The sequence below is a fragment of the Pan troglodytes genome, chromosome 9 (assembly GCF_028858775.2).
Source record: "Pan troglodytes isolate AG18354 chromosome 9, NHGRI_mPanTro3-v2.0_pri, whole genome shotgun sequence".
NCBI classification, from domain to species: Eukaryota; Metazoa; Chordata; class Mammalia; order Primates; family Hominidae; genus Pan; species Pan troglodytes.
Genome location: NC_072407.2, coordinates 105,387,375 through 105,412,519, shown reverse-complemented (window position 1 = coordinate 105,412,519; position 25,145 = coordinate 105,387,375). Strand labels below are relative to the sequence as shown.

The 25,145-nt window shown below is 36.1% G+C and overlaps 1 protein-coding gene across 3 annotated transcripts in view; it reads right to left on the bottom strand.

The window, feature by feature from the left end:
• Nucleotides 1-25,145, bottom strand: part of DYNC2H1 (dynein cytoplasmic 2 heavy chain 1) — a 374,133-nt gene that overhangs the window by 117,937 nt on the left and 231,051 nt on the right. For all 3 annotated transcript variants that reach the window (XM_063784470.1, XM_063784471.1, XM_063784472.1), the window contains one exon: nt 6,599-6,715. In XM_063784470.1, the coding sequence (XP_063640540.1) occupies nt 6,599-6,715 (117 nt within the window). The remainder of the gene's footprint in view (nt 1-6,598; nt 6,716-25,145) is intronic.

Here is a 25,145-nt window from a genome sequence, read left to right as displayed (position 1 = left end):
TGTAGGCTCCACCTCTGGGGGCAGGGCACAGACAAACAAAAACACAGCAGTAACCTCTGCAGACTTAAATGTCCCTGTCTGACAGCTTTGAAGAGAGCAGTGGTTCTCCCAGCACGCAGCTGGAGATCTGAGAACGGGCAGACTGCCTCCTCAAGTGGGTCCCTGACCCCTGACCCCCGAGCAGCCTAACTGGGAGGCACCCCCCAGCAGGGGCACACTGACACCTCACACGGCAGGGTATTCCAACAGACCTGCAGCTGAGGGTCCTGTCTGTTAGAAGGAAAACTGACAAACAGAAAGGACATCCACAACGAAAACCCATCTGTACATCACCATCATCAAAGACCAAAAGTAGATAAAACCACAAAGATGGGGAAAAAACAGAACAGAAAAACTGGAAACTCTAAAATGCAGAGCGCCTCTCCTCCTCCAAATGAACGCAGTTCCTCACCAGCAACGGAACAAAGCTGGATGGAGAATGATTTTGACGAGCTGAGAGAAGAAGGCTTCAGACGATCAAATTACTCTGAGCTACGGGAGGATATTCAAACCAAAGGCAAAGAAGTTGAAAACTTTGAAAAAAATTTAGACAAATGTATAACTAGAATAACCAATACAGAGAAGTGCTTAAAGGAGCTGATGGAGCTGAAAACCAAGGCTCTAGAACTACGTGAAGAATGCAGAAGCCTCAGGAGCCGATGCGATCAACTGGAAGAAAGGGTATCAGCAATGGAAGATGAAATGAATGAAATGAAGCGAGAAGGGAAGTTTAGAGAAAAAAGAATAAAAAGAAATGAGCAAAGCCTCCAAGAAATATGGGACTATGTGAAAAGACCAAATCTACGTCTGATTGGTGTACCTGAAAGTGATGCGGAGAATGGAGCCAAGTTGGAAAACACTCTGCAGGATATTATCCAGGAGAACTTCCCCAATCTAGCAAGGCAGGCCAACATTCAGATTCAGGAAATACAGAGAACGCCACAAAGATACTCCTCGAGAAGAGCAACTCCAAGACACATAATTGTCAGATTCACCAAAGTTGAAATGAAGGAAAAAATGTTAAGGGCAGCCAGAGAGAAAGGTCGGGTTACCCTCAAAGGGAAGCCCATCAGACTAACAGCGGATCTCTCGGCAGAAACCCTACAAGCCAGAGGAGAGTGGGGGCCAATATTCAACATTCTTAAAGAAAAGAATTTTCAACCCAGAATTTCATATCCAGCCAAACTAAGCTTCATAAGTGAAGGAGAAATAAAATACTTTACAGACAAGCAAATGCAGACCAATTTTGTCACCACCAGGCCTGCCCTAAAAGAGCTCCTGAAGGAAGCGCTAAACATGGAAAGGAACAACCAGTACCAGCCGCTGCAAAATCATGACAAAATGTAAAGACCATCGAGACTAGGAATAAACTTCATCAACTAACGAGCAAAATCACCAGCTAACATCATAATGACACGATCAAATTCACACATAACAATATTAACTTTAAATGTAAATGGACTAAATGCTCCAATTAAAAGACACAGACTGGCAAGTTGGATAAAGAGTCAAGACCCATCAGTGTGCTGTATTCAGGAAACCCATCTCACGTGCAGAGACACACATAGGCTCAAAATAAAAGGATGGAGGAAGATCTACCAAGCAAATGGAAAACAAAAAAAGGCAGGGGTTGCAATCCTAGTCTCTGATAAAACAGACTTTAAACCAACAAAGATCAAAAGAGACAAAGAAGCCCATTACATAATGGTAAAGGGATCAATTCAACAAGAGGAGCTAACTATCCTAAATATATATGCACCCAATACAGGAGCACCCAGATTCATAAAGCAAGTCCTGAGTGACCTACAAAGAGACTTAGACTCCCACACATTAATAATGGGAGACTTTAACACCCCACTGTCAACATTAGACAGATCAACGAGACAGAAAGTCAACAAGGATACCCAGGAATTGAACTCAGCTCTGCACCAAGCGGACCTAATAGACATCTACAGAACTCTCCACCCCAAATCAACAGAATATACATTTTTTTCAGCACCACACCACACCTATTCCAAAATTGACCCCATAGTTGGAAGTAAAGCTCTCCTCAGCAAATGTAAAAGAACAGAAATTATAACAAACTATCTCTCAGACCACAGTGCAATCAAACTAGAACTCAGGATTAAGAATCTCACTCAAAGCCGCTCAACTACATGGAAACTGAACAACCTGCTCCTGAATGACTACTGGGTACATAACGAAATGAAGGCAGAAATAAAGATGTTCTTTGAAACCAACGAGAACAAAGACACAACATACCAGAATCTCTGGGACGCATTCAAAGCAGTGTGTAGAGGGAAATTTATAGCACTAAATGCCCACAAGAGAAAGCAGGAAAGATCCAAAATTGACACCCTAACATCACAATTAAAAGAACTAGAAAAGCAAGAGCAAACACATTCAAAGGTAGCAGAAGGCAAGAAATAACTAAAATCCGAGCAGAACTGAAGGAAATAGAGACACAAAAAACCCTTCAAAAAATCAATGAATCCAGGAGCTGGTTTTTTGAAAGGATCAACAAAATTGATAGACCGCTAGCAAGACTAATAAAGAAAAAAAGAGAGAAGAATCAAATAGACACAATAAAAAATGATAAAGGGGATATCACCACCGATCCCACAGAAATACAAACTACCATCAGAGAATACTACAAACACCTCTACGCAAATAAACTAGAAAATCTAGAAGAAATGGATACATTCCTCGACACATACACTCTCCCAAGACTAAACCAGGAAGAAGTTGAATCTCTGAATAGACCAATAACAGGAGCTGAAATTGTGGCAATAATCAATAGTTTACCAACCAAAAAGAGTCCAGGACCAGATGGATTCACAGCCGAATTCTACCAGAGGTACAAGGAGGGACTGGTACCATTCCTTCTGAAACTATTCCAATCAATAGAAAAAGAGGGAATCCTCCCTAACTCATTTTATGAGGCCAGCATCATTCTGATACCAAAGCCGGGCAGAGACACAACCAAAAAAGAGAATTTTAGACCAATATCCTTGATGAACATTGATGCAAAAATCCTCAATAAAATACTGGCAAACCGAATCCAGCAGCACAACAAAAAGCTTATCCACCATGATCAAGTGGGCTTCATCCCTGGGATGCAAGGCTGGTTCAATATACGCAAATCAATAAATGTAATCCAGCATATAAACAGAGCCAAAGACAAAAACCACATGATTATCTCAATAGATGCAGAAAAAGCCTTTGACAAAATTCAACAACCTTCATGCTAAAAACTCTCAATAAATTAGGTATTGATGGGACGTATTTCAAAATAATAAGAGCTATCTATGACAAACCCACAGCCAATATCATACTGAATGGGCAAAAACTGGAAGCATTCCCTTTGAAAACTGGCACAAGACAGGGATGCCCTCTCTCACCGCTCCTATTCAACATAGTGTTGGAAGTTCTGGCCAGGGCAATCAGGCAGGAGAAGGAAATAAAGGGTATTAAATTAGGAAAAGAGGAAGTCAAATTGTCCCTGTTTGCAGACGACATGATTGTTTATCTAGAAAACCCCATCGTCTCAGCCCAAAATCTCCTTAAGCTGATAAGGAACTTCAGCAAAGTCTCAGGATACAAAATCAATGTACAAAAATCACAAGCATTCTTATACACCAACAACAGACAAACAGAGAGCCAAATCATGAGTGAAGTCCCATTCACAATTGCTTCAAAGAGAATAAAATACCTAGGAATCCAACTTACAAGGGATGTGAAGGACCTCTTCAAGGAGAACTACAAACCACTGCTCAAGGAAATAAAAGAGGATACAAACAAATGGAAGAACATTCCATGCTCATGGGTAGGAAGAATCAATATCGTGAAAATGGCCATACTGCCCAAGGTAATTTACAGATTCAATGCCATCCCCATCAAGCTACCAATGACTTTCTTCACAGAATTGGAAAAAACTACTTTAAAGTTCATATGGAACCAAAAGAGAGCCCGCATCGCCAAGTCAATCCTAAGCCAAAAGAACAAAGCTGGAGGCATCACACTACCTGACTTCAAACTATACTACAAGGCTACAGTAACCAAAACAGCATGGTACTGGTACCAAAACAGAGATATAGATCAATGGAACAGAACAGAGCCCTCAGAAATAACGCCACTTACCTACAACTATCTGATCTTTGACAAACCTGAGAAAAACAAGCAATGGGGAAAGGATTCCCTATTTAATAAATGGTGCTGGGAAAACTGGCTAGCCATATGTAGAAAGCTGAAACTGGATCCCTTCCTTACACCTTATACAAAAATCAATTCAAGATGGATTAAAGATTTAAACGTTAGACCTAAAACCATAAAAACCCTAGAAGAAAACCTAGGCATTACCATTCAGTACATAGGCGTGGGCAAGGACTTCATGTCCAAAACACCAAAAGCAATGGCAACAAAAGACAAAATTGACAAATGGGATCTAATTAAACTAAAGAGCTTCTGCACAGCAAAAGAAACTACCATCAGAGTGAACAGGCAACCTACAACATGGGAGAAAATTTTCGCAACCTACTCATCTGACAAAGGGCTAATATCCAGAATCTACAATGAACTCAAACAAATTTACAAGAAAAAAACAAACAACCCCATCAAAAAGTGGGCGAGGGACATGAACAGACACTTCTCAAATGAAGACATTTATGCAGCCAAAAAACACATGAAAAAATGCTCATCATCACTGGCCATCAGAGAAATGCAAATCAAAACCACTATGAGATATCATCTCACACCAGTTAGAATGGCAATCATTAAAAAGTCAGGAAACAACAGGTGCTGGAGAGGATGTGGAGAAATAGGAACACTTTTACACTGTTGGTGGGACTGTAAACTAGTTCAACCATTGTGGAAGTCAGTGTGGCGATTCCTCAGGGATCTAGAACTAGAAATACCATTTGACCCAGCCATCCCATTACTGGGTATATACCCAAATGACTATAAATCATGCTGCTATAAAGACACATGCACACGTATGTTTATTGCGGCATTATTCACAATAGCAAAGACTTGGAACCAACCCAAATGTCCAACAATGATAGACTGGATTAAGAAAATGTGGCACATATACACCATGGAATACTATGCAGCCATAAAAAATGATGAGTTCATGTCCTTTGTAGGGACATGGATGAAACTGGAAACCATCATTCTCAGTAAACTATCGCAAGAACAAAAAACCAAACACCGCATATTCTCACTCATAGGTGGGAATTGAACAATGAGATCACGTGGACACAGGAAGGGGAATATCACACTCTGGGTACTGTGGTGGGGAGGGGGGAGGGGGGAGGGATAGCATTGGGAGATATACCTAATGCTAGATGACGAGTTAGTGGGTGCAGCGCACCAGCATGGCACATGTATACATATGTAACTAACCTGCACAATGTGCACATGTACCCTAAAACTTAAAGTATAATTAAAAAAAAAAGAAAAAAAAAAAAAAAAGCACAAACTTTGAAGAAAAAATTGAGATTAAAAACTTGAACACATGGTGGTAAAAAAATATATATACGTAGTATGAATAATACTGTTAGGAAAATGAAAATGCAAAACATAGATTGGAAGAAAATATTTTCAATATACTCTCCTTGTTCCATTTTCCCATGTCGTAATTTTCAGTTTGATCATAATTTTTTGTTAGATCAGTGTTCATTGTTTACAGTATAATAACTTTGTTAAACATCTCACTGTTGAAGTATAATTAAATTTTTTTCTTTGAAAAAAAAAAACAACAACATGGACTTTGCAAATTCAGAAGTAGGCAGAGAAAATTATAGGGGACTAAGGTGCCAAAACTACAGAGTAGACTCTAATCTTCCCCCAAACTCTGGAAATTGAGTCAAACAAGTTAACCTGTATTTCACAGAGAAGGAAACTTTCCAACAAATACCTGGATTATGTCTCCAAAATGTAAGATGAGATCTTTGCAATAATTAAGGTTACTTTTGCCATTGGTTTTCTGTTTAATAAGAGGTGAACTTAGTCAATTATGCGAATTATTCCATTTTCATATTATTACTAAGTAAAAACTGAAAACAATCACACATTATTCTCAGAATAAATAGCTATATTACATAATAATATATATACATATGAATACCTACATGGTTGTACTATGTATATACATTTTAAGAACTGCATGAATTGGGAAAATCATTAGAAAATACAAAACTGCCAATGTCACTTAAAAAAAAGTTGGAAACTGGGCTCAGAAACTGTTACAAGAAGCATAGCCCTGAGAGGAAGAAAATTATCAAACATCAAGACAAGGAATGAACTGCTAAAGGGAAGAACTGAAATTATGTGAATTTGATTACTTACTTAAAGATAAGGAAAGATCTATTTCATAAAAGAGAGAGTAAAAAATACTAACTTTGATGTGCATTTGTATGAAGAAAGGAGGTCATGGGCCATGACTTCACAGTTAGGAACCTGTGCAATGTGATTACTTGTATGACTCAGGCAGAAATGGGGAGCACATGGTTACGGTGTGGGAGAAAAAGCAAAAGAATCAGAAGAATATTCCACTACTAACCTGGTTTAGTTTCTTCCAGAGATTGAGGACAGGAGAAAGTTCATTAGACCAGATTTCTCTATCAAATTTGGAACCAGCTGTTATGGATCTGCCCAAAATCCTCAACTGTGAAATAACCTGAATAAAAAAATAATAAGTATCAACAAATAAAAAGAACTTCAGCCGAACAGGAAGAAAGAACATAGGTACAAAAACAGACATTTTGTTTTATAAAAATAGAGACCAAAAATGTTGTCAACAGTTTATAATCTTATTATCTCTCTTCAATTGGCTTAATATTTTACTGTTTTATTTAAGCAGTTTAAAAAACAAGAGAACTCAAAGTTGGGGAAAACCGATTTTTAAATTGTATACTATAATGGCTTGTATTTGAAAGATGCTTCATTTGTTGTTGCTATTTGGATTTTTTTGAGACAGGGTCTCGCTCAGACACCCAGGCTAGAGTGCAATAGCGCAATGATAGCTCATTGCAGCTTCAAATCCCTGGGCTCAAGCGATCCTCCCATCTCAGCCTCCCTACTAGCTGGGATTACAGGTGTGTGCCACCATGCCCACCTAATTTTATTTTTGGTAGAGACCATGTCTCAGTATGTTGTCCAGGCTAGTCTTGAACTCCTGGGCTCAAGCGATCCTCCCACTTCGGCCTCCCAAAATGCTGGGATTATAGGCGTGAGCCACCAGTCCTGGCATAAAGCTGCCTCTTTATCCAGAAAGCTCCAATTACTCATAATTAATAACTGCTCAGTGTCTCTATTTGTTCATTTCTGAAATCTGGAATTGTTTTGATTTAAATTTCATAATCTCAAAATGCTGACAAAGATAGTTTCCTTAAAAATATGAAATGACTGGAAAAAGAATAGCATAATAAACCCTATAAAATGGTAAAGCAATGATAATTACTGGTTAAGTTATTTATAAATGTTTTAATGCTCTACATTAACTTTAAGTTGTAATTTCAATGTTTCCTCTACATACAAGGCTCCAATGAAAAAAGTATGGGTCAATCAATTCAAACAAGGCAAGGTAAATATTCCCTATTTAGGGCTTTCACTTCTATAATGTCCTTATTATCAGTTTCTTTATCATTATTCTCATCAAAACCAATTCACTCACTTTTTTTCTAAAATAATACTTAATGATTCCCATTTTAAGAACATTAATGAATCTTATTAATCATTTGTTAATGATCGAGAATATTACAAACTATGCTAAATATTAGGTTACAGATAATGTGATATATGTGTGTTTATATATATAAAATCAATGATGTATATATTGTTTTTCATATTATACCTAAATATTAAAATTGTGCTATCTCACTGTTTGTCTAAAATAAAATAAATCCAAAAAACCAGATATATCTTCCTAAGTCAGTATTTTAAACTTCAACATTTGCAGCATGTTGACTACTTCTGTTTTTACTTTGGGAGAAATGTGATTTGTTTTTCCTTTTGTAACATATTGAACTATATTTCATATTTTGTTAGGTTCTTACATTAGTAAAGTTCATAACAAAATCAGGGCCATAAATCTTTCAGAATGAATGTAGGATTTAACTGTTAAACATCAATAATCATGCTGTTAAACTCAAGTTACTTCCAGAGTGTTTGACTGATTCTCTAGTCTTAAAAAACTGTGATTCAGTGTTTGATTTTTTTTTGTTTTTCTGATAAATTATTTTCATTTGCTCTAGCTGAACCCTACAATAGCACCTAATTTATCAGCTTTGCTACACTACAAAACACAACTAGTTGGTAGTCAGAAGTGCTATTTTAACTCAAGTTTTGCTGTCACTTATTCGTGTTTTAAATTTGTCAAACATGACAGAAAACAAATAAGAATGCAAAGAGATGTCTAAAGGAAAAAGAGTGCAAATTTTTTTGTGCATGATGTTAAAATCTGTTTTAAGAATAAAATGTACACCAACCAAAAAAAGATGTCTTCTGTCCAAGAAAAATAACATGTGAGGATTTCTTTTTAAATAATACTATCATAATTTTTAAAGAACAGGCAGTAATAAGAAAGGGAGTTCAAACATATAATAAAAACATTTTTATTAATGAGGACAGGGCTATAACTTGTATCAACGAACTGTCTGTTTTTATAAAATCTACCACATATATTTATCTTTTTATAAAGCATACATAATAAAATATCTATTTTTCATATTTTAAACCAGTTAAATATAATTTTTTCAGAATACTACTTTAAAATGGTATCAAAAGGGATAAAATTTAATTCATTAACAACATATTTACATCAATTCTTCCACTTTCTACCCATAATTAACAGCATGAATTATGCTACTGGCATGCTTTGGGAGATCTATAAGAATTGCAAAGGAGCCAGGCACAGTGGTTCACACCTGCAATCCTAGCAACTCAGGAGGCTGAGGTGGGGGGATCACTTGAGGCTAAGAGTTTGAGAATAACCTGGGCAACATATTGGGACCTCTTCTCTTAAAAAATTTTAAAAATACATTAGTCAGGTATGGTGGTGTGCACCTGTAACTACTGGGGAGGCTGAGTTGGAAGGACTGCTTGATCCCAGGAATTCCAAGCTGCAGTGTGCTATCATCATGCCACTGTACTCAAGTCTACTTGACAAAGCAAGACCCCATCTCTAAAAAATAAAAAATAATTTAGAAAACAAACTTTTAAAATGAAGAAATTGTAGGAAACCCACTCCTACTTCATCTGTTCTCATTTCAAAGACCAGTGAGAGACATTTCAGGAACACCTATGTTTCCTGAGCAATTGGTATGTTTTATTTTAAGACACTAAATCTTATACATAATTGTATTTTCCTTTGGATATCATGAAGCACCCCAAATGATTTCTGATCAAACAATACCAACTTTATAGAAACAGAAAGTACAAGCTTTTCTGTTTTGTCCTATTTGGCATAAACTGTTTCCTTAGTTTTATTTTATTTTCCCATCCTAATTTTCTCTTACACTAATTTCCTCAACTACTGATTTTATCCTAGTAGATTATTTACATTTTTGTTAGTCACTGCCAGTAATTCTTTTTTGGAATAAGAAGGAATATAAACACTCATTCTCATTTTATAGATGTCAAAGAAATTAAATAATTTACATTTTTGTTACAGGGAATATGGCAGACTAGATTTCTGGAGAAAATTTTATGATAAAGCACATTTCAAAATTATGAATAAGCAAGAACATCATCAACTAATGACTTAAAATTTATGACAGAATTTTCAAGGAAAATAAGGAAAATCTTAAATGCTAAAGCCAAAAGAGAAAAAATACGAAGACATAAAATAATAAATAAGAGTTTTAAAACATGAAGAAGAAAAGTAAAACTCTTAATATATGCCTATTCAGAGTTATTACTATATGAAGAGCTAATAAAAGGAGACAGAGGCAATTTTTAAAAAGAAACTTTCTGTGAATTTTCCAGAACTGATGAAAGACAATACTTCTCATATTCAGAAAAGTCAAAGAATCCCAACCAGAATAAATGAAATCATCTGGTACTGCACAATGTAATTGGAGAACATTGAGGAAAAAAAAAAAGATCTTACAAGAAGCTAGAAATAATAGATTATTCCAAACAAACACTTCCCAACTGCAACAATGGAAGGCAAAACATGTTGACAAAAAGACTGTCAACCTAGCATTGTTATAAATTTAGCAAAATTATTTTTTGAGAAAATATAAAATATGAGTTTTTTTGAGACAAAACTGAGAGTGCACTATCAATAGAGCTTCACTATTTAAACCATGGACATTAGCTAGAAGAAAATCATCAAAAAAAAAGTCTAATAAGTAAAAAGGAATGGTAAGCAAAGAAAATGTTTAAGAAATTTATAAATCTATTGAAGTATGATCCCAATATACAGCAGAAATAAAACACTGAAAAACAATCATATTGAAGTTGGGATAAAGTGACCAGAGTTACAGCATTCTAAATCACCGTATTGTATGGAAGGATGGCACATTAAAATTTAGTATAACCATTGAGGGAAAAAATAAGTATAGAATACATTTTCCAAAACAGAAAAAAACCCAGAATTTTTTTTAAAAAGGGAAAATGAATCTAAAAGAATGCAAACAAGGGTAGAGTAGAAGGCCCTTGGTCACAAAAAACAGCAGGCCAAACAGCAGGCTAAACAGGAGATTTTTTTTTTTTTTTTTTTGAGACGGAGCCTGGCTCTGTCACCCAGGCTGGAGTACGGTGGCGTGATCTCAGCTCATCGCAACCTCCAACTCCCTGGTTCAAGTGATTCTCCTGCCTCAGCCTCCCGAGTGGCTGGAATTACAGTCATGCGCCACCATGCCCAGGTAATTTTTGTATTTTTAATAGGGACAGGGTTTCCTCGTGTTGGCCAGGATGGTCTTGATCCCCTGACCTCGTGATCCGCCTGCCTCGGCCTCCCAAAGTGCTGGGATTACAGGTGTGAGCCACCGCACCCGGCCCAAAGAGATTTTTTAAAAATGATATTAATGAATCCAAATAAATCAATAATTGCAGTAATTGATTACTTTAAAACAACTGCTTAAACATTACTTAAAAACAACAGCTAAAAATATGTTTATATGTTAATAGTTAAATATATGTATATATATTTAAAAGTGGGCACCTAAAACATAAGGACATTCAAAGTTAAAAGGTAATAGAATGAAAAAGGTAACCCTTTTTTAGTAAACCTCAACAAAATTTAAAGCAAAAAGTATTACAGGGGAAAAAGCATCACTATCTATTGACATAATTCTAAGTATCTTTATATATAGATATATAGATACTTTGTCATTAAAAGTAATGGCAAAAACCGCAATTACTTTTGCACCAACCTAATACTTAAAAACACAGATGTTGTAGATAATAAAATTACCAGAAGATACAGAGAAATAGAAATCTAGTATTATGTAGGACACTTAATGTGGGTTTCTCAGCAATTGGTAGATCACATACAGAACACATATAGAAAATTTGAACACAATCAACAAGCATGACCTAAGGGACATATAATACATCCAATATCTGGAGAACAGACAATCATTTTTTGTAAAAAAAATTTAAGTTTTGGGATACATGTGCAGAACATGCAGGTTTGTTACATAGGAAAATGTGTGCCATGGTGGTTTGCTGCACCTATCAACGCATTACCTAGGTATTAAGCCCGGATGCATTAGCCATTTATCCTGATGCTCTCCTTTCCCCCAGTCCTGACAGGCCCTGTGTGTGTTGTTCCTCTCCCTGTGTCCATGTGTTCTCATTGATCAACTCCCACTTATGAAGGAGAACATATGGTATTTGGTTCTCTGTTCCTGTGTTAGTTTGCTGAGGATGATGACTTCTAGTTTCATCCATGTCCCTGCAAAGGACATGATCTCATTTCTTTTTATGGCTGTATAGTATTCCATGGCGTACATGTACAACATTTTCTTTATCCAGTCTATCATTGATGGGCATTGGGTTGATTCCATGTCTCTGCTATTGTGAACAGTGCTACAGTAAATATATGCATGCATGTATCTTTATAATGGAATGATTTATTATCCTTTGGGTATATACCCAGTTATGGGATTGCTAGGTCGAATGGTATTTCTGGTGCTAGATCTTTGAGAAATCGCCATACTGTCTTCCACAAGGGTCAAACTAATTTACATTTTCACCAACAGTGTAAAAGCAAGAACATTCTTTCAAGCACACAGAGAACATTTAAGAACATCAGCCACATATTAGGCCATAAAGCTAGTCTTAGCAAATTTAAGAGTTGATATCACACAGATCATATCTGACAACAATGTAATTGTTAGAAATTGGTAAAATGTTACCAAAATTAACCCCCTACACTTGGAAATATGAAAACACATTTCTAAATAACTCAAGGTCAAGTAAGTAATTTTAATAAAAATTTAAAATACTGTGTTCATGAAAAACCCACATATCAAAATTTATAGAATAGTGAATGGGCAGTTAATGAGATTCTGGAGGAAAATTATAGCAGCAAATCTTATGTTAAAAAGAAGCAATGCTAAAAATTGAGTAAAACTTATAAATTACACAGTTAAGAATATAGATGAAGGTTATATATAACAATAAGAGCAAACAAAATTTAAATAGAAAACAGATACAAAAGAGATCAGAGTTTTTAAAAAGCCAAAAGTTGGTTCACTGAAAAGACTAATAAAATTAAGAGATTTCTTACCAGATTGAATGGTAGATAGCTAATGATAAAATTAAAAATGGAAAAATTTTATTTTAAAATTCTACTTTTAAAGGAAATTACAGATATAGAAAATACTAAAAGATGCCATGAGATTATTTTAAACTTTATACCATAAAAAGTTGCAAATTTGGCTAATAGAGAAATTCTTAATAATATGTAAATTAAAACAATCTCAAGAATGGTGGAGTTTTTCTAAGTGGGGCTATAGTTGGTCAAAAAATTAAATTAGAAGTTAAAAATACTATCTCAAAGTAAATCTCAGGCACCAATAGTTTACATGTTAAGTTCTATTAGCATTCTTTAAAACAAATAATTTTTTCAGAGACTAGAAAAATGAGGCAACATTTTCCAAATAATGTTACAAAGGCTAGTAAAAATTTAATACCAAAGAAAATGTAAATTCAAAGACCAGTCTTACTCCTGAACACAGATTCAAGTAAAGAAATAAACATCAAACATTTTTAAAAAGATATACAGGATGACACTGAATATATGGTTCAATCATAGAAACTATATTTCATCACATAAATTAATGAGAAAAAACATATAATCTTCTCAATATTTAGAGGAAACACGGACAATAAAATTCATCAATAAATTCGTAACAAATTACCCCTAGCAAACTTAGCAAAGATTTGGGAGATTGTTATAATAATAGCCTTCGATAAATGATGCGTTCCTGCAATCACATCCTTTGCAATGTAATGTTCTTCTCCTCCCATATCAAGAGATACCTACTTCTCCACCATCTTGAATCTGGACTGGATTTGCTTTGACTAACAGAATACGGCAAAAACAATATGTAATTTACAAAGCCTAGACTTCAAAAGGACATGCAGTTTACTTTCCGGACTTAACCCTGATATACCATGCTAGCATCTGGTAGACAAAAGGCCAATCAAGAATCAAGTCACCCTAGCTAATAGCCAGCACCATCTACAAACATGAGTAAGGACATTTTGAACCTTCCAGCCCAGTCAACTCTCCAAATAAAGGTAACCTTACATGTAAGCTTAAGTGAAACTAAAAAGGAATAATCCAGCCAACCCACAGAATCATTTAAAAATCAGAAAACATTATTACTTCAAGTCACTAAGTTTTGGGATAGTTTGCTGTAAAGTGAAGACTAAGGGAAGCACTGGGAATATTAGAAAACTTCTTTAATTTATGGACTAAATGTCCATAAATATGGACTTAATTTATGGACTAAAATCCATCTGTTGAGGCCCTAACTCCCATTATGGCTGTGTTTGGAGAAGTGGCCTCCAAGGAGGTAATTAAGGGTAAATGAGGTCATAGGGGTTCGGGGCCTGATCTGATAGGATTTGAGTCCCTGGAAGAAGAGACACTGGAGACCTCACTCATTCACTCTCTGTGCACATGTACAAAGGAAAGGACATGTGAGGACCCAGAAAGAAGGCAGCTGTCTACAAGCCTGGAAGAGCAGCCTCACCAGAAATTGAGTATGCTGTACCCTGATTTCAGACTTCTAGCCCCCAAAACTGTGAGAAAATAAATTTCTGTTGTTTAAGCCACTCAATTTGTGGTATTTTGTTATAGCAGGCCAAACCAACTAATACAACCTGATAAATGGTATCTATAAAATGAAGCAAATATCATAATAATAAAATGTTAAAAACCATTCCCTTTAAACTCATAGCAAGGTAAGGATGCCAACTATCACTACGTTTATTCAACACTGCACATAAGGATCTACCTATCCCAAGAAGACAAATAAAGACAATTAAATGTCTAAGAATTATAAAGGAAAAACACTAAATCATCAGTTTTCTCAGATATTTGCAGAAAAAAACAATTTATAATACTTTTTATATTTACAATATGTATCTTCTGTTTTTGAAATGAATAGAAATTCATTAAACAATATTATATTTTTAACTTCAGCCCAAATATTCTATTTTAATAATTTGGGGGCCTCAAAAATATACTTAGGCAATATTCTCATCACCCCTTAATAGTTTCATGCTCCCTGTGCATGCTTGGCCATGTACAATGATGATGTTCAACTGTGTCACCAAACACATCAAGATGTATCAAACCATATAAAATTTCCCTGCATACATAAGAATGCATACCCCCCCAAAACTACATACCAACATGTTAAAATGAGACAGGAGAATATGCAGTGGTTTATCTTTCTAATGTTAACATATGCAGGATAAAGGGGGAGGCGGGAAAACTTTTCTTTGTATTTCTCATGTCTCTAAAATATATTTATGCCAGTCACACACAAGACCAAATTGTAATTTATGTTGGTGATTTGTGAGATGAGATTTCACTCAAGATCAAAAGTGAAATGTACAGGCACCCTACCATGTTAAGAACTCACATCATCATTTTTCAAGGTAATATGACATTAAAAGCCTGGAAATAAATCTCAGAGGATCTGCTAGTTAGTGCAATTTTAACATAAGCAAATTGAGAATGAACCTGTCACCGAAGGATATTTATTATAAATTCATATTCACACAGTGAATATATCAGTTTTCAAATACTGAGCTATATTATTTGGAGTACTAGGCTGACACTTCATTATAAATCATATATATTCATGTTTTGTGCATAACTGGTTAATACTAAATAAGATCTGGTATTAATTACTATATGAAATGCTGTATCTGCCTTGAGATGACACTTTGTCGCACTCTGAATAATTAGTGGATCTAACAATCCTACCTACTGATAGTAAAAATATACTTTTGTTATTTATCAAAATACAAATAAGACACACGGAACATATAAATGCACTATATCATGTATATACACAATGAAATACATGTAAGACCTCATCTTTCCTAATACATTCATCTATTTATTTTTTAAAATAATATCTATTATATATCACATCTAAAAACAGTTTTGCAGTTAATTAAAAGATTAAACATATGCCTGTCATATAATCTAGCCATTCCACTACTAGGTATTTGGTCAAGGGAAATAAAAGAATATGTTCATATGAAGATATAAAATCAATGTTTAAATATTCACAGCAGCTTAATGTAGAAGCCTGCATTAATCCATTCTCATGCTGCTATAAAGAAATACCCGAGACTGGGTAATTTATAAACGAAAGAGATTTAACTGCCTCACAGTTCTGCATGACTGAGGAGGCCTCAGGAAACTTACAATCATGGTGGAAGGGGAAGCAAACATGTCCTTCTTCACATGGAGCAGGAGAGAGAAGTGCAGAGCAATGTGGGGGGAAAGCCCCTTATAAAACCATCAGATCTCGTGAGAACTCACTATCATGAGAACAGCCTGGGGGAAACTGCCTCCCATAATCTAATCACCTCCCATGAGGTCCCTCCCTTGACACATGGGGGATATGGGAACTAGAATTCAAGATGAGATTTGGGTGAGGGCACAGCCAAACCATATCAGAGCCCCAAAATGGAAACAAACTAATATCTTCAATGACTAAATGAATAAACAAATTGTGGTATATTCATAAAATGGAATACTATTTAGCAATAAAAAGGAAAAGCTCCTAATATACATAACATAGATGAATCTTATGATAATTACACTGAGTGAGAAAGAAGCCGTAAAGAAAACGGTACACTTAACTGTATTGTCCTTTTATATAAAACTCTAGACAATGCAAACTAATCTATACTGATAAAAAAGAAATCAGTGGTTGCCTGGGAATAGGGGAGAAGAAAGAGGAGGGAGTGCTGAGAGAAAACTTTTGGGGGTAATGGGGATGTTCACCATCTTGTTGTGGTGATAGCCTCAAAAATATATGCATATTTCAAAAATTACCAAAATATACACACTAAATATGTGCTGTTTATTGAATGCTAATTAACCCCAATAAAGCTGTAAAAAGTAAAAAAAGATAATTACTAAAACAATGTTAGGTAGTTTACAGAATTATCAGGAAAGTTAAAAATTGGGCTAGGGTCAGTTAAACACTGGTTACTCTGGTGGAAAAAGGAAAGGAAAACCTGATAGTGCCACTGAACACAGAAGCTATGGCTTTTCTATCACCTTTGCCTTCAGCTCTGGATGTTACCAGGAATTAGAATTTGCTAATTAGTGTTAAATAATAAACATTTTTCATCACCTCGAAAATTACCTCTTAGTACTTCGCAATCCCTCCCCCGTCTAATCTTTCCTCCCCCATCACTAGGCAATCACTGACTTCCTTTTTCTCAGTGTAGGTTAGTTTGCCACTGCCTTTCAAGAGAGCAAAGAAACTGCCTCTTTGATTCACTAGTTCCCTATTCAGAAACTGGGGTTGGTGCCTGGCATGACTGTTCTCTAAATGTGAGGGGGACTTGAAAAGTGGTTGCCATTTTCAACACTGCAGTAATAGGGGATGCTGCCTCCCACCCAAGACTTTTTTGGAGAAAAGTGCTAATAGCTGTGTAAAAGAAAGTACTAAAAGGTGGGTGACAAGGTCAAGAACATACATGTAAATATCCACGACATTTTAAAAACTTTTAAATATTAATTTTACTATGAACATTTTCAAAGATACACAAAAACTGATTTTTATTATGAACATTTTCAAAGAAACCCAAAGATACCCATAATGTAGATTCAACAACTGTCAACACTTTCCAGCACTTGCTTCATTCATCTCCCTCTTGTTTTTATTCCTTAAGCGTTTTAAAACAAATCCCAGACAACGTGTTATTTAATTCCTACATACTCAGTATGTATCTCTAAAGAAAAAAAAATGATATAACTACTATAATGCCATTACTTCTCCCAAGAAACAAAAATTAATTGGCATCACATAATATCCAGTCCATATTTAAATTTCTCTGACAGTCTCAAAATTTGTTTTAATTGAATTATTTAAATCAGGATTCACAGAAAGGTCATAAATTGTTATGTATTATAAGTCTTATTAATATAGAGAAGCCCTTCTCGCTTGCCTCTTTTGCCTGCCATTAACCTATTGATTAAACTGAGTTCGTTATCTTGCAAACTGTCCCACATTCTGGTTCTAGTGTTGTCATTTAACTTGTTCTTTTATACCTGTGTTTCCTGTTAATGGTAAATTAGTTCTAAAACTTGATTAGGTTCAGGTTTACTCTTTTTGAAAGAATACTTTTGGAAATTGTTCTTCATATTTCATCACATTAGGAGGCACATAGTGTCTGAATGCCTCCTCTTTGTGATGCAAAGATTCATCACAGGGTACAGGTGGTGACAGCTTATCCTTCTCTTGCAAACACCCCCATCAACCTTCCATCTAATGGATTCAACCTTTGATAATAATTGTCTGAACCAATTATTTTATTAGAGTTTGTGAAATAATGATTTTTCAAATTCCATCATTCCTGCCATATTTATTATCTAGAATTATTCAATAAGGAAGAGTTTTATCAACTTTTCTTTTGTTATCTTGAAATATAATTCACAAAGGAAAGATAAGTACATAGTTCTTTCCCTTTAACTGCATTTTCAAAAAGACACTTTCATATCTTACTAAATAATAACGTAATAAAAGTTTGAAAATCAAGTCTATGATATTAGTAAATACATTATTTCTACATAAATATTAAAAAGGAAAAATGTAACATCATTATGTACATTACAAAATGAAATAGGCTGGTGATATCCTTCAGTCAACTTGCTTTTGTCTAACGGTCTTAGAACTCAAAATATGAAAAGTATTCAAATTCAGATTTGCCTACAATTAGAAATCAGAAGTTATTACACTGTGTATAAAAGTACAAATACATTATCTCTTTTTGCTGATGTTGCCATTGGCTAAGTTGTGGCTAAAAATATGCTCTTGAAATATGGGATAATATATTCAAATAGAGTATATCTGAGAAAAAATGGAAACTTAAGCTTTCCAATTTCAGAAATGAATTTACCAAGAACTTGTGACTTTTCTAATAACTGATGAAAAACCATTTGAGTCAGGATAACCACAGCTGCTGAATATGAGTAACCACAGCTGCTGGGTTCATAAAAGCCATTCGATGCAATTATGCTAAAATTATTACACTAGCAATTAATCTTCAAATCTTTGGCAATAGAAAAGTCATCATTACATTTTAAGAATAAATCTAACAGGTTTTTAAAATTTTGCCATGAAATTGCTATTGAAACTATGAAAAAATAATACAATTCTGGAACTTCAAAGTATGTTTAGAAGAAAATAAGTGAATATGTAGCTAGCACGTAGAAACACGTAGCTCTTATACAAAAACATATATAACTTTTACAGAACTAAAGCTAATCAGAAATTTTATTAATAACAATTGCCTCCCCAAACCTGCTACCATTTTGAGCAACAGCATTAGCTACTGCAACTGTTTTCTAACATCTCTCTTTGCTTTAAGTCTTACTCCCCAGTAGTCTATTTTCTAGAAAACATACTCTGCCAGAGTAATCTATTTACTTTCATGGCTCACAAGACTTATGACCTAGTCCACCTCCACCCCAGCTACCTCCCATCCTCATGTCCCACCACTCCCCTTCTCCCTCACTGTGCTTCAGCCACATCAGCCTTATTGCTGTTTTTCCAATAGAAAAAGCAGGAGTGGCTGAAGAACACATGGAAAGATGCATACTGTCTCCACAGCAATAAAAAATGTGAATCAAGATCACAATGAAGTACCATTTTAACCCACCAGACTGGCAACAATAAAGGCATCCCAAAATACCAAGTACTAGTAGGATTAAAAGGATGCAGACATTACATACTGTTCGCACAATAGTGAATTAGTACAACCACTAAAAACAATTTGACATAACAATTCTATTCCTAAGCATATACTCTAGAGAAACTCTGGAGCTTATGCAGTAAGGAGATACAGCCACAAATGTTCCTAGTGGCACTGTTTCAATAGCCAAAAAAAAAAAAAAACTGGAGTAACCCAAATGTCCATCAATAGGAGAATGGATACACAAATTGTGTTATATTTACATAATGAAATATTGTACAATAACAATAAAGAATGAAACAGCAGCCAAACCAACCACAATAATGAATCTCAGACAAAGCTGAAGGAAAAAAACAAAACCTAGGACATCCCTTGCAACACTGCTTTATAATGTTTGAAAAATAAGCAAAACAATATGTTTTTAGGCATGAATGCATGTGTGAGAGATTGAAAGAATGCATGCACGTAATAGAACTACTAAAAAATATGTAAAACCACAAAAAGAGTTTTAAACAAAACAGAATGGTGGGGACTTCAGCAGAATGGGAGGGGGACTGGATAGAAGAAAATCACATAAGTCGATGCAAGTTATGGTAATATCTTATCCTCACACTTGTAATGTTTTAATTACTCATTAATATATTAAAGTTACATATATTCTTTTATATATATTAAGTGTTATATTTTGAAATGATAGTAAAAATTCAAAATCAGAAGAATACACATAAATATACTAAGAAGTCTTACAAAAACAAAGCAGGTTAAGGAGAATAAGTGGAACTAAGTGTTGGGGGAGGTTGCTATATTATACAAATGCTCAAAAACCGTCTGTTTGGTAAGGTAACATTCAGAGACCAGAAGGGAGTAACAGACTAAGCCATTCAGATACTTAGGGTATGAATGTTCCAGACAAAAGGAACAGAAGGTATGAAGGCTCCAAGGCAGAAGCTCAAGGGAAGTGTAGCAGGTGTGGCTGCAACAAAGTGAGCAAGAGGAAGATCAGAGGACAAAGGCAATGAGGGAGCAGAAGGCCTGAGCCTGGAGGATCTCATAAGCCTCTGTAATGAATGCATTTATTCTGAATTAGATGGGGAGTGACTGGAGGAAAAACGACTATTTCTGTTACTGTCTATAGAATACGAAAATGTCTATCCTATTATTAGAATATTTTATTTCATGGATAGAGTTGCACTGGTTTAAGACTATGAGGAAGTCAGCCCAGAGACTCAGTCTTATTTGCCTCTATCTAAAATCTCTACATAAAGATTTCGTGTTTATGTAAATGTTGATTCAAATGACTGTTAAAACATTTTTCTGAGTCACATACGGTACTGAAAAGATGCACCAAAGTCAAAAGGGTCTGCACCAAAGTTTCACAGTGTTTATCTCAAATTGCTCTAGAGATTCACTGACTCCTAAAAGTGACGGAGTAGTTTTGCTGAAGACTGTTCTAAGAACTGTACTTTATCATTTCCCTGAATTTATTAATTCCATAAATCACAGGTAGAAATTGTTGAAGTGTACAGTCTTAAATAAGATATGCAATAATATGACACTTCTCTTATAGCCATGAAACCAAATCACAAACTCAATATAGGAAAAGCACTTTTTGGGGAGATTTGTTTGTCTAAATGGAAGCACACAACTGGCAGTTACCAATTCCAGAAAGTCCTAAGTTCAAAACACTCATTTGAGGAAAACAAAGTTTTATTTTATTTTATTTATTGACAAGGTCTTGTTCTGTTGTCCAGACAGGAATGCAGTGGCATTGTGTCCAGAGGTGGTTTTGGAAGAGTGACGCCTTTTGTCCTCACTTCTCCTCATATGAATAGGAAGGATATAATTTCTGAAGCTCCCCACATTCTAGCTTCAGGAATAGCTTTTGTTAGGCCTGCTTGCCTGAGGGGGGAATCCTAAAATTCCAGATAGTCTCCCCATCCCCGACGGGGCTTTCGGCAAAAATTATGTCTTTCTGATTGGTGGGCCTGGGTGCCTAAAGAAAGGAACAGAGTCCTGAAATTTATACCAGAAATCATTCTTATAGGAGAAACTAGAAAAGAACCAGAGACAGGGAGTGGTTTTTAGAAGCAGGACTAGCCTTGGAGAAGAGAGGTGCGAGGAAGTTTGTCTCACAGGCGTTAGGACCCAGGACGCAAGGGTCAGGATATATAGGATAGATGGTCGAGTTGCGCTTGGGCGACTTAACTTTGAGAACTCTGCTCATGGCTGCAGGGTGAACGAAACTTTTGTCGGGACCTCAGAGCTGAATGGCTTTCCTCTCTGTCAACCCTTGGCTCAGCCCGGAAGTACAGGAAAAGCAGAAGCTAATTCCAGGCAAACCAATGCTCCCAACTCCAAAGAGTCAGGGGTTGTTAGCCTTTTCCCAGAAAGCCTGATATCCATGTCTTTAGTCCGGTGGCCGTGCTAGTCACTTTTAACTGGCCGACGGGTGCCCAGTGTTTAGCCCCCAAATTCTAAGGAAAAATAGGACAGAATAGCAAGCAAAAGGGGTCCGTCCCATAGTACTCACCACTTGGTAATATCCCAGACAAGCCCCCAAGATATGTCTGGAGTTGGTTCTTTCCGGTGGGTTCCTGGTCTCTCTGACTTCAAGAATGAAGCTGTGGAACTTTGCAGTGTTACAGCTCTTAAAGGTGGCACAGACCTGGCCGGGTGCAGTGGCTTTGGGAGGCCAAGGCGGGTGGATCACGAGGTCAGGAGGTCGAGACCATCCTGGCTAACATGGTGAAACCCCGTCTCTACTAAAAATACAAAAAAAATTAGCCGGGTGTGGTGGCGGGCACCTGTAGTCCCAGCTACTCAGGAGGCTGAGGCAGGAGAATCACTTGAACCTGGGAGGCAGAGCTTGCAGTGAGCCGAGATCACGCCACTGCACTCCAGCCTGGGCGACAGAGCGAGCCTCCATCTCAAAAAAAAAAAAAGGTGGCACAGACCCAAAGAGTGAGCTGCAGCAAGATTTATTGCGAAGAGCGAAATAACAAAGGTTCCACAGCATGGAAGGCGACTGGAGCAGCTTGCTGCTGCTGGTTGGGGTGGCCAGCTTTTATTCCCTTATTTGTCCCCGCCCATGTCCTGCTGATTGGTCCATTTTACAGAGTGCTGATTGGTCCATTTTACAGGGTGCAGATTGGTCCATTTTACAGGGTGCTGATTGGTCCATTTTACAGGGTGCTGATTGGTGCATTTTACCAACCTCTAGCTAGCTACAGAGTGCCAATTGGTGCCTTTTTACACAGCACTGATTGGTGCATTTTACAAACCTCTTGTAAGACCGAAAAGTTTTCCAAGTCCCCACTCAACCCAGGAAGTCCAGCTGGCTTCACCTCTCAGCATGATCACGGATCACTTCAGCCTTGACCTCCCAGGCTCAAGTGATCCTCCCACCTCAGCCTCCCAAGCATCTGAGACTATAGGCGCATGCCACCACACACAGCTGGTTTTTTAATTTTTTGTAGAGAAGGGGTCTCACTATGTTGCCCAGGTTGAAATAAAAATGTTTCAAAGAACTGAATTTCTGGAAATAGCCTACAATGGGGAGAACTGAAATAATTGAAGAAACCTTGAGATATACTGCAGAGCTTATTGTTTACAAGTGCACAACATTAGGAACTCAGTATCTAAGTTTGGAATCAATTATTTCTAAAGTTCGTTCCAGGAGTACTTTACTAAGTTTGTTAAATTCTGAACCTATAGTCAAATGAGAAATGTGACTCTATTTGGGCCAGATTTTAGAAAAGAATCAGATATACAGATTTGATGACATTTAGGATACCAAAATTAGCAATTCTTTACAGTTTCTTCTAAGTACAGATACTCCCAAAATTAAGGGTGCCTAAGAATTGCCCCAAAAGTTTGTAAAAAAATATAGATTCCAGAGCCCCACTTTGAGATAGTCTAATTTTACAGACCTGGGATAGAACTTAGGAATCTACCTTGTAAACTAACTTCCCAGATAATACTAAGTGGCCAACCACCCACACTGAGAGAGATTGCCCAGATTTTAATTTAACTGGAAAGGCAATTATGACAGTTTAAGGATTACTTTAAATAATCTCAATCTGCAACTGAGGATTTAATAACTGTTAAATTTTAAAAGGGGGGGAAGAAAAAAAAGCTGTTAAGTGATCTGAGTTTTGCTTTTACAATCTTATGGAAACAAATTCTAGGAAAGAGAAATAGAAAGCAAGAGAATTATTTGAATAGTTTAGCACTTATGGATCTCCTGCCAAGATTTTGAATGAATCGATTCCATAAAGAAGTGAAGTATACAGATAGCAGCTGGGTGCTACAGTTAAATTTAACAGCATAGTTATGGGACACAGCAGCTTTCAAAATAATCAAGTAGACAGCCTTGTCACTTCTTTGACTGTATCACTCTGGCTTTAAAAAAAGGTTCCACCAATCATGTTAAAGCTTTGTGTTCCTCATTGATTTTATATAGTTAATGCCCAAATTCTGCTTGGAGTTTTAAATCTCTAACCTTTGTAACTATTATAAGCTTTCTTAACCATTCATATGGTCATATTCACTTCTTTACAACTATAATTTGTTTTTTATGCCATTATTTGTTTGTTCTTGGCAGAGTGAATCAACTGTTCTAGCAACTACCTCACCTCCACCAGCATCAATGGCCAATGCAGCTATTACATTTTGAAACTGCTGGCCAGACAATAGTTACGAAAGCTGTACTAAAACACGGCCTCAGAATCCAAGAGTTTAATATACTACCATGAGTTTCAGATATCCAGGTACCAAGGTATTAAGATGAGCAACGAACACAAATTCTACTTAGTCTTTTAATCAATATTTACCATAAAATGTGACAGGCCTTTGAATAATACTGAAGAAATGAACAACTTCATTAAATACCAAATTACCTAATTATTTTTACCCAATATTTTACTTGCACATAAATAGTTTAGTCTAGCAATAAAGAAAGTTTACTGCTGTGAAGAATTACTGAGGATAGAAGCTAAAGATAAGGCTTCATAGGCAGATGACGTAACTGTAAAATATTGATTTTAATGTCAAGATTTTCTCAATGTCGAAATGTCACATTTTCTTAATTCTGCAAATCTTTTATTAATATATTTATCTATCATTCAGGCTTCCCTATCTGTAGAATGCAAAGAAAAAAAAATACATGTTTGTAATTAAGATTTGACTTTAGACAAGGGCAAAGCAAGATGACCAAATAGAACCCTCCAGCAATCATCCCCCATGCAGGAACACCAAATTAAACAACTATCAACACAAGAAAACACTATTATAAAAACAAAAAAATCAGGTATGCAATCACAGTATCTAACTTTAACATAATAACAAAGGGAGAGGCATTTAAAAGGGTAGGAAGGATAACCTAGGTAACCTTGCATTACCTACAACATTCCTCCCTCAAACCCAGGCGGCATAGCACTGAGAATCTATGTGTTTGGAAGAGCAAGAGTGAAGTGAGTGTGGGATACTGCATTGGAACTCAGTGCTGCCCTATCACAGTGGAACACAACACTGGGCAGAATTCTGCCAGTGCTCACAGAGGGGGCAAACAGACCATCCCCGGGCCAGAGGGAAAGCATCCATCACCAGGAGGAGAAAGCCAGGTCTCAGCCTACTTCAGCATCTATGGAATAAAGTGGCCTGGGCCTCTAATAAATTTGAGTGGCAGTTGGGCC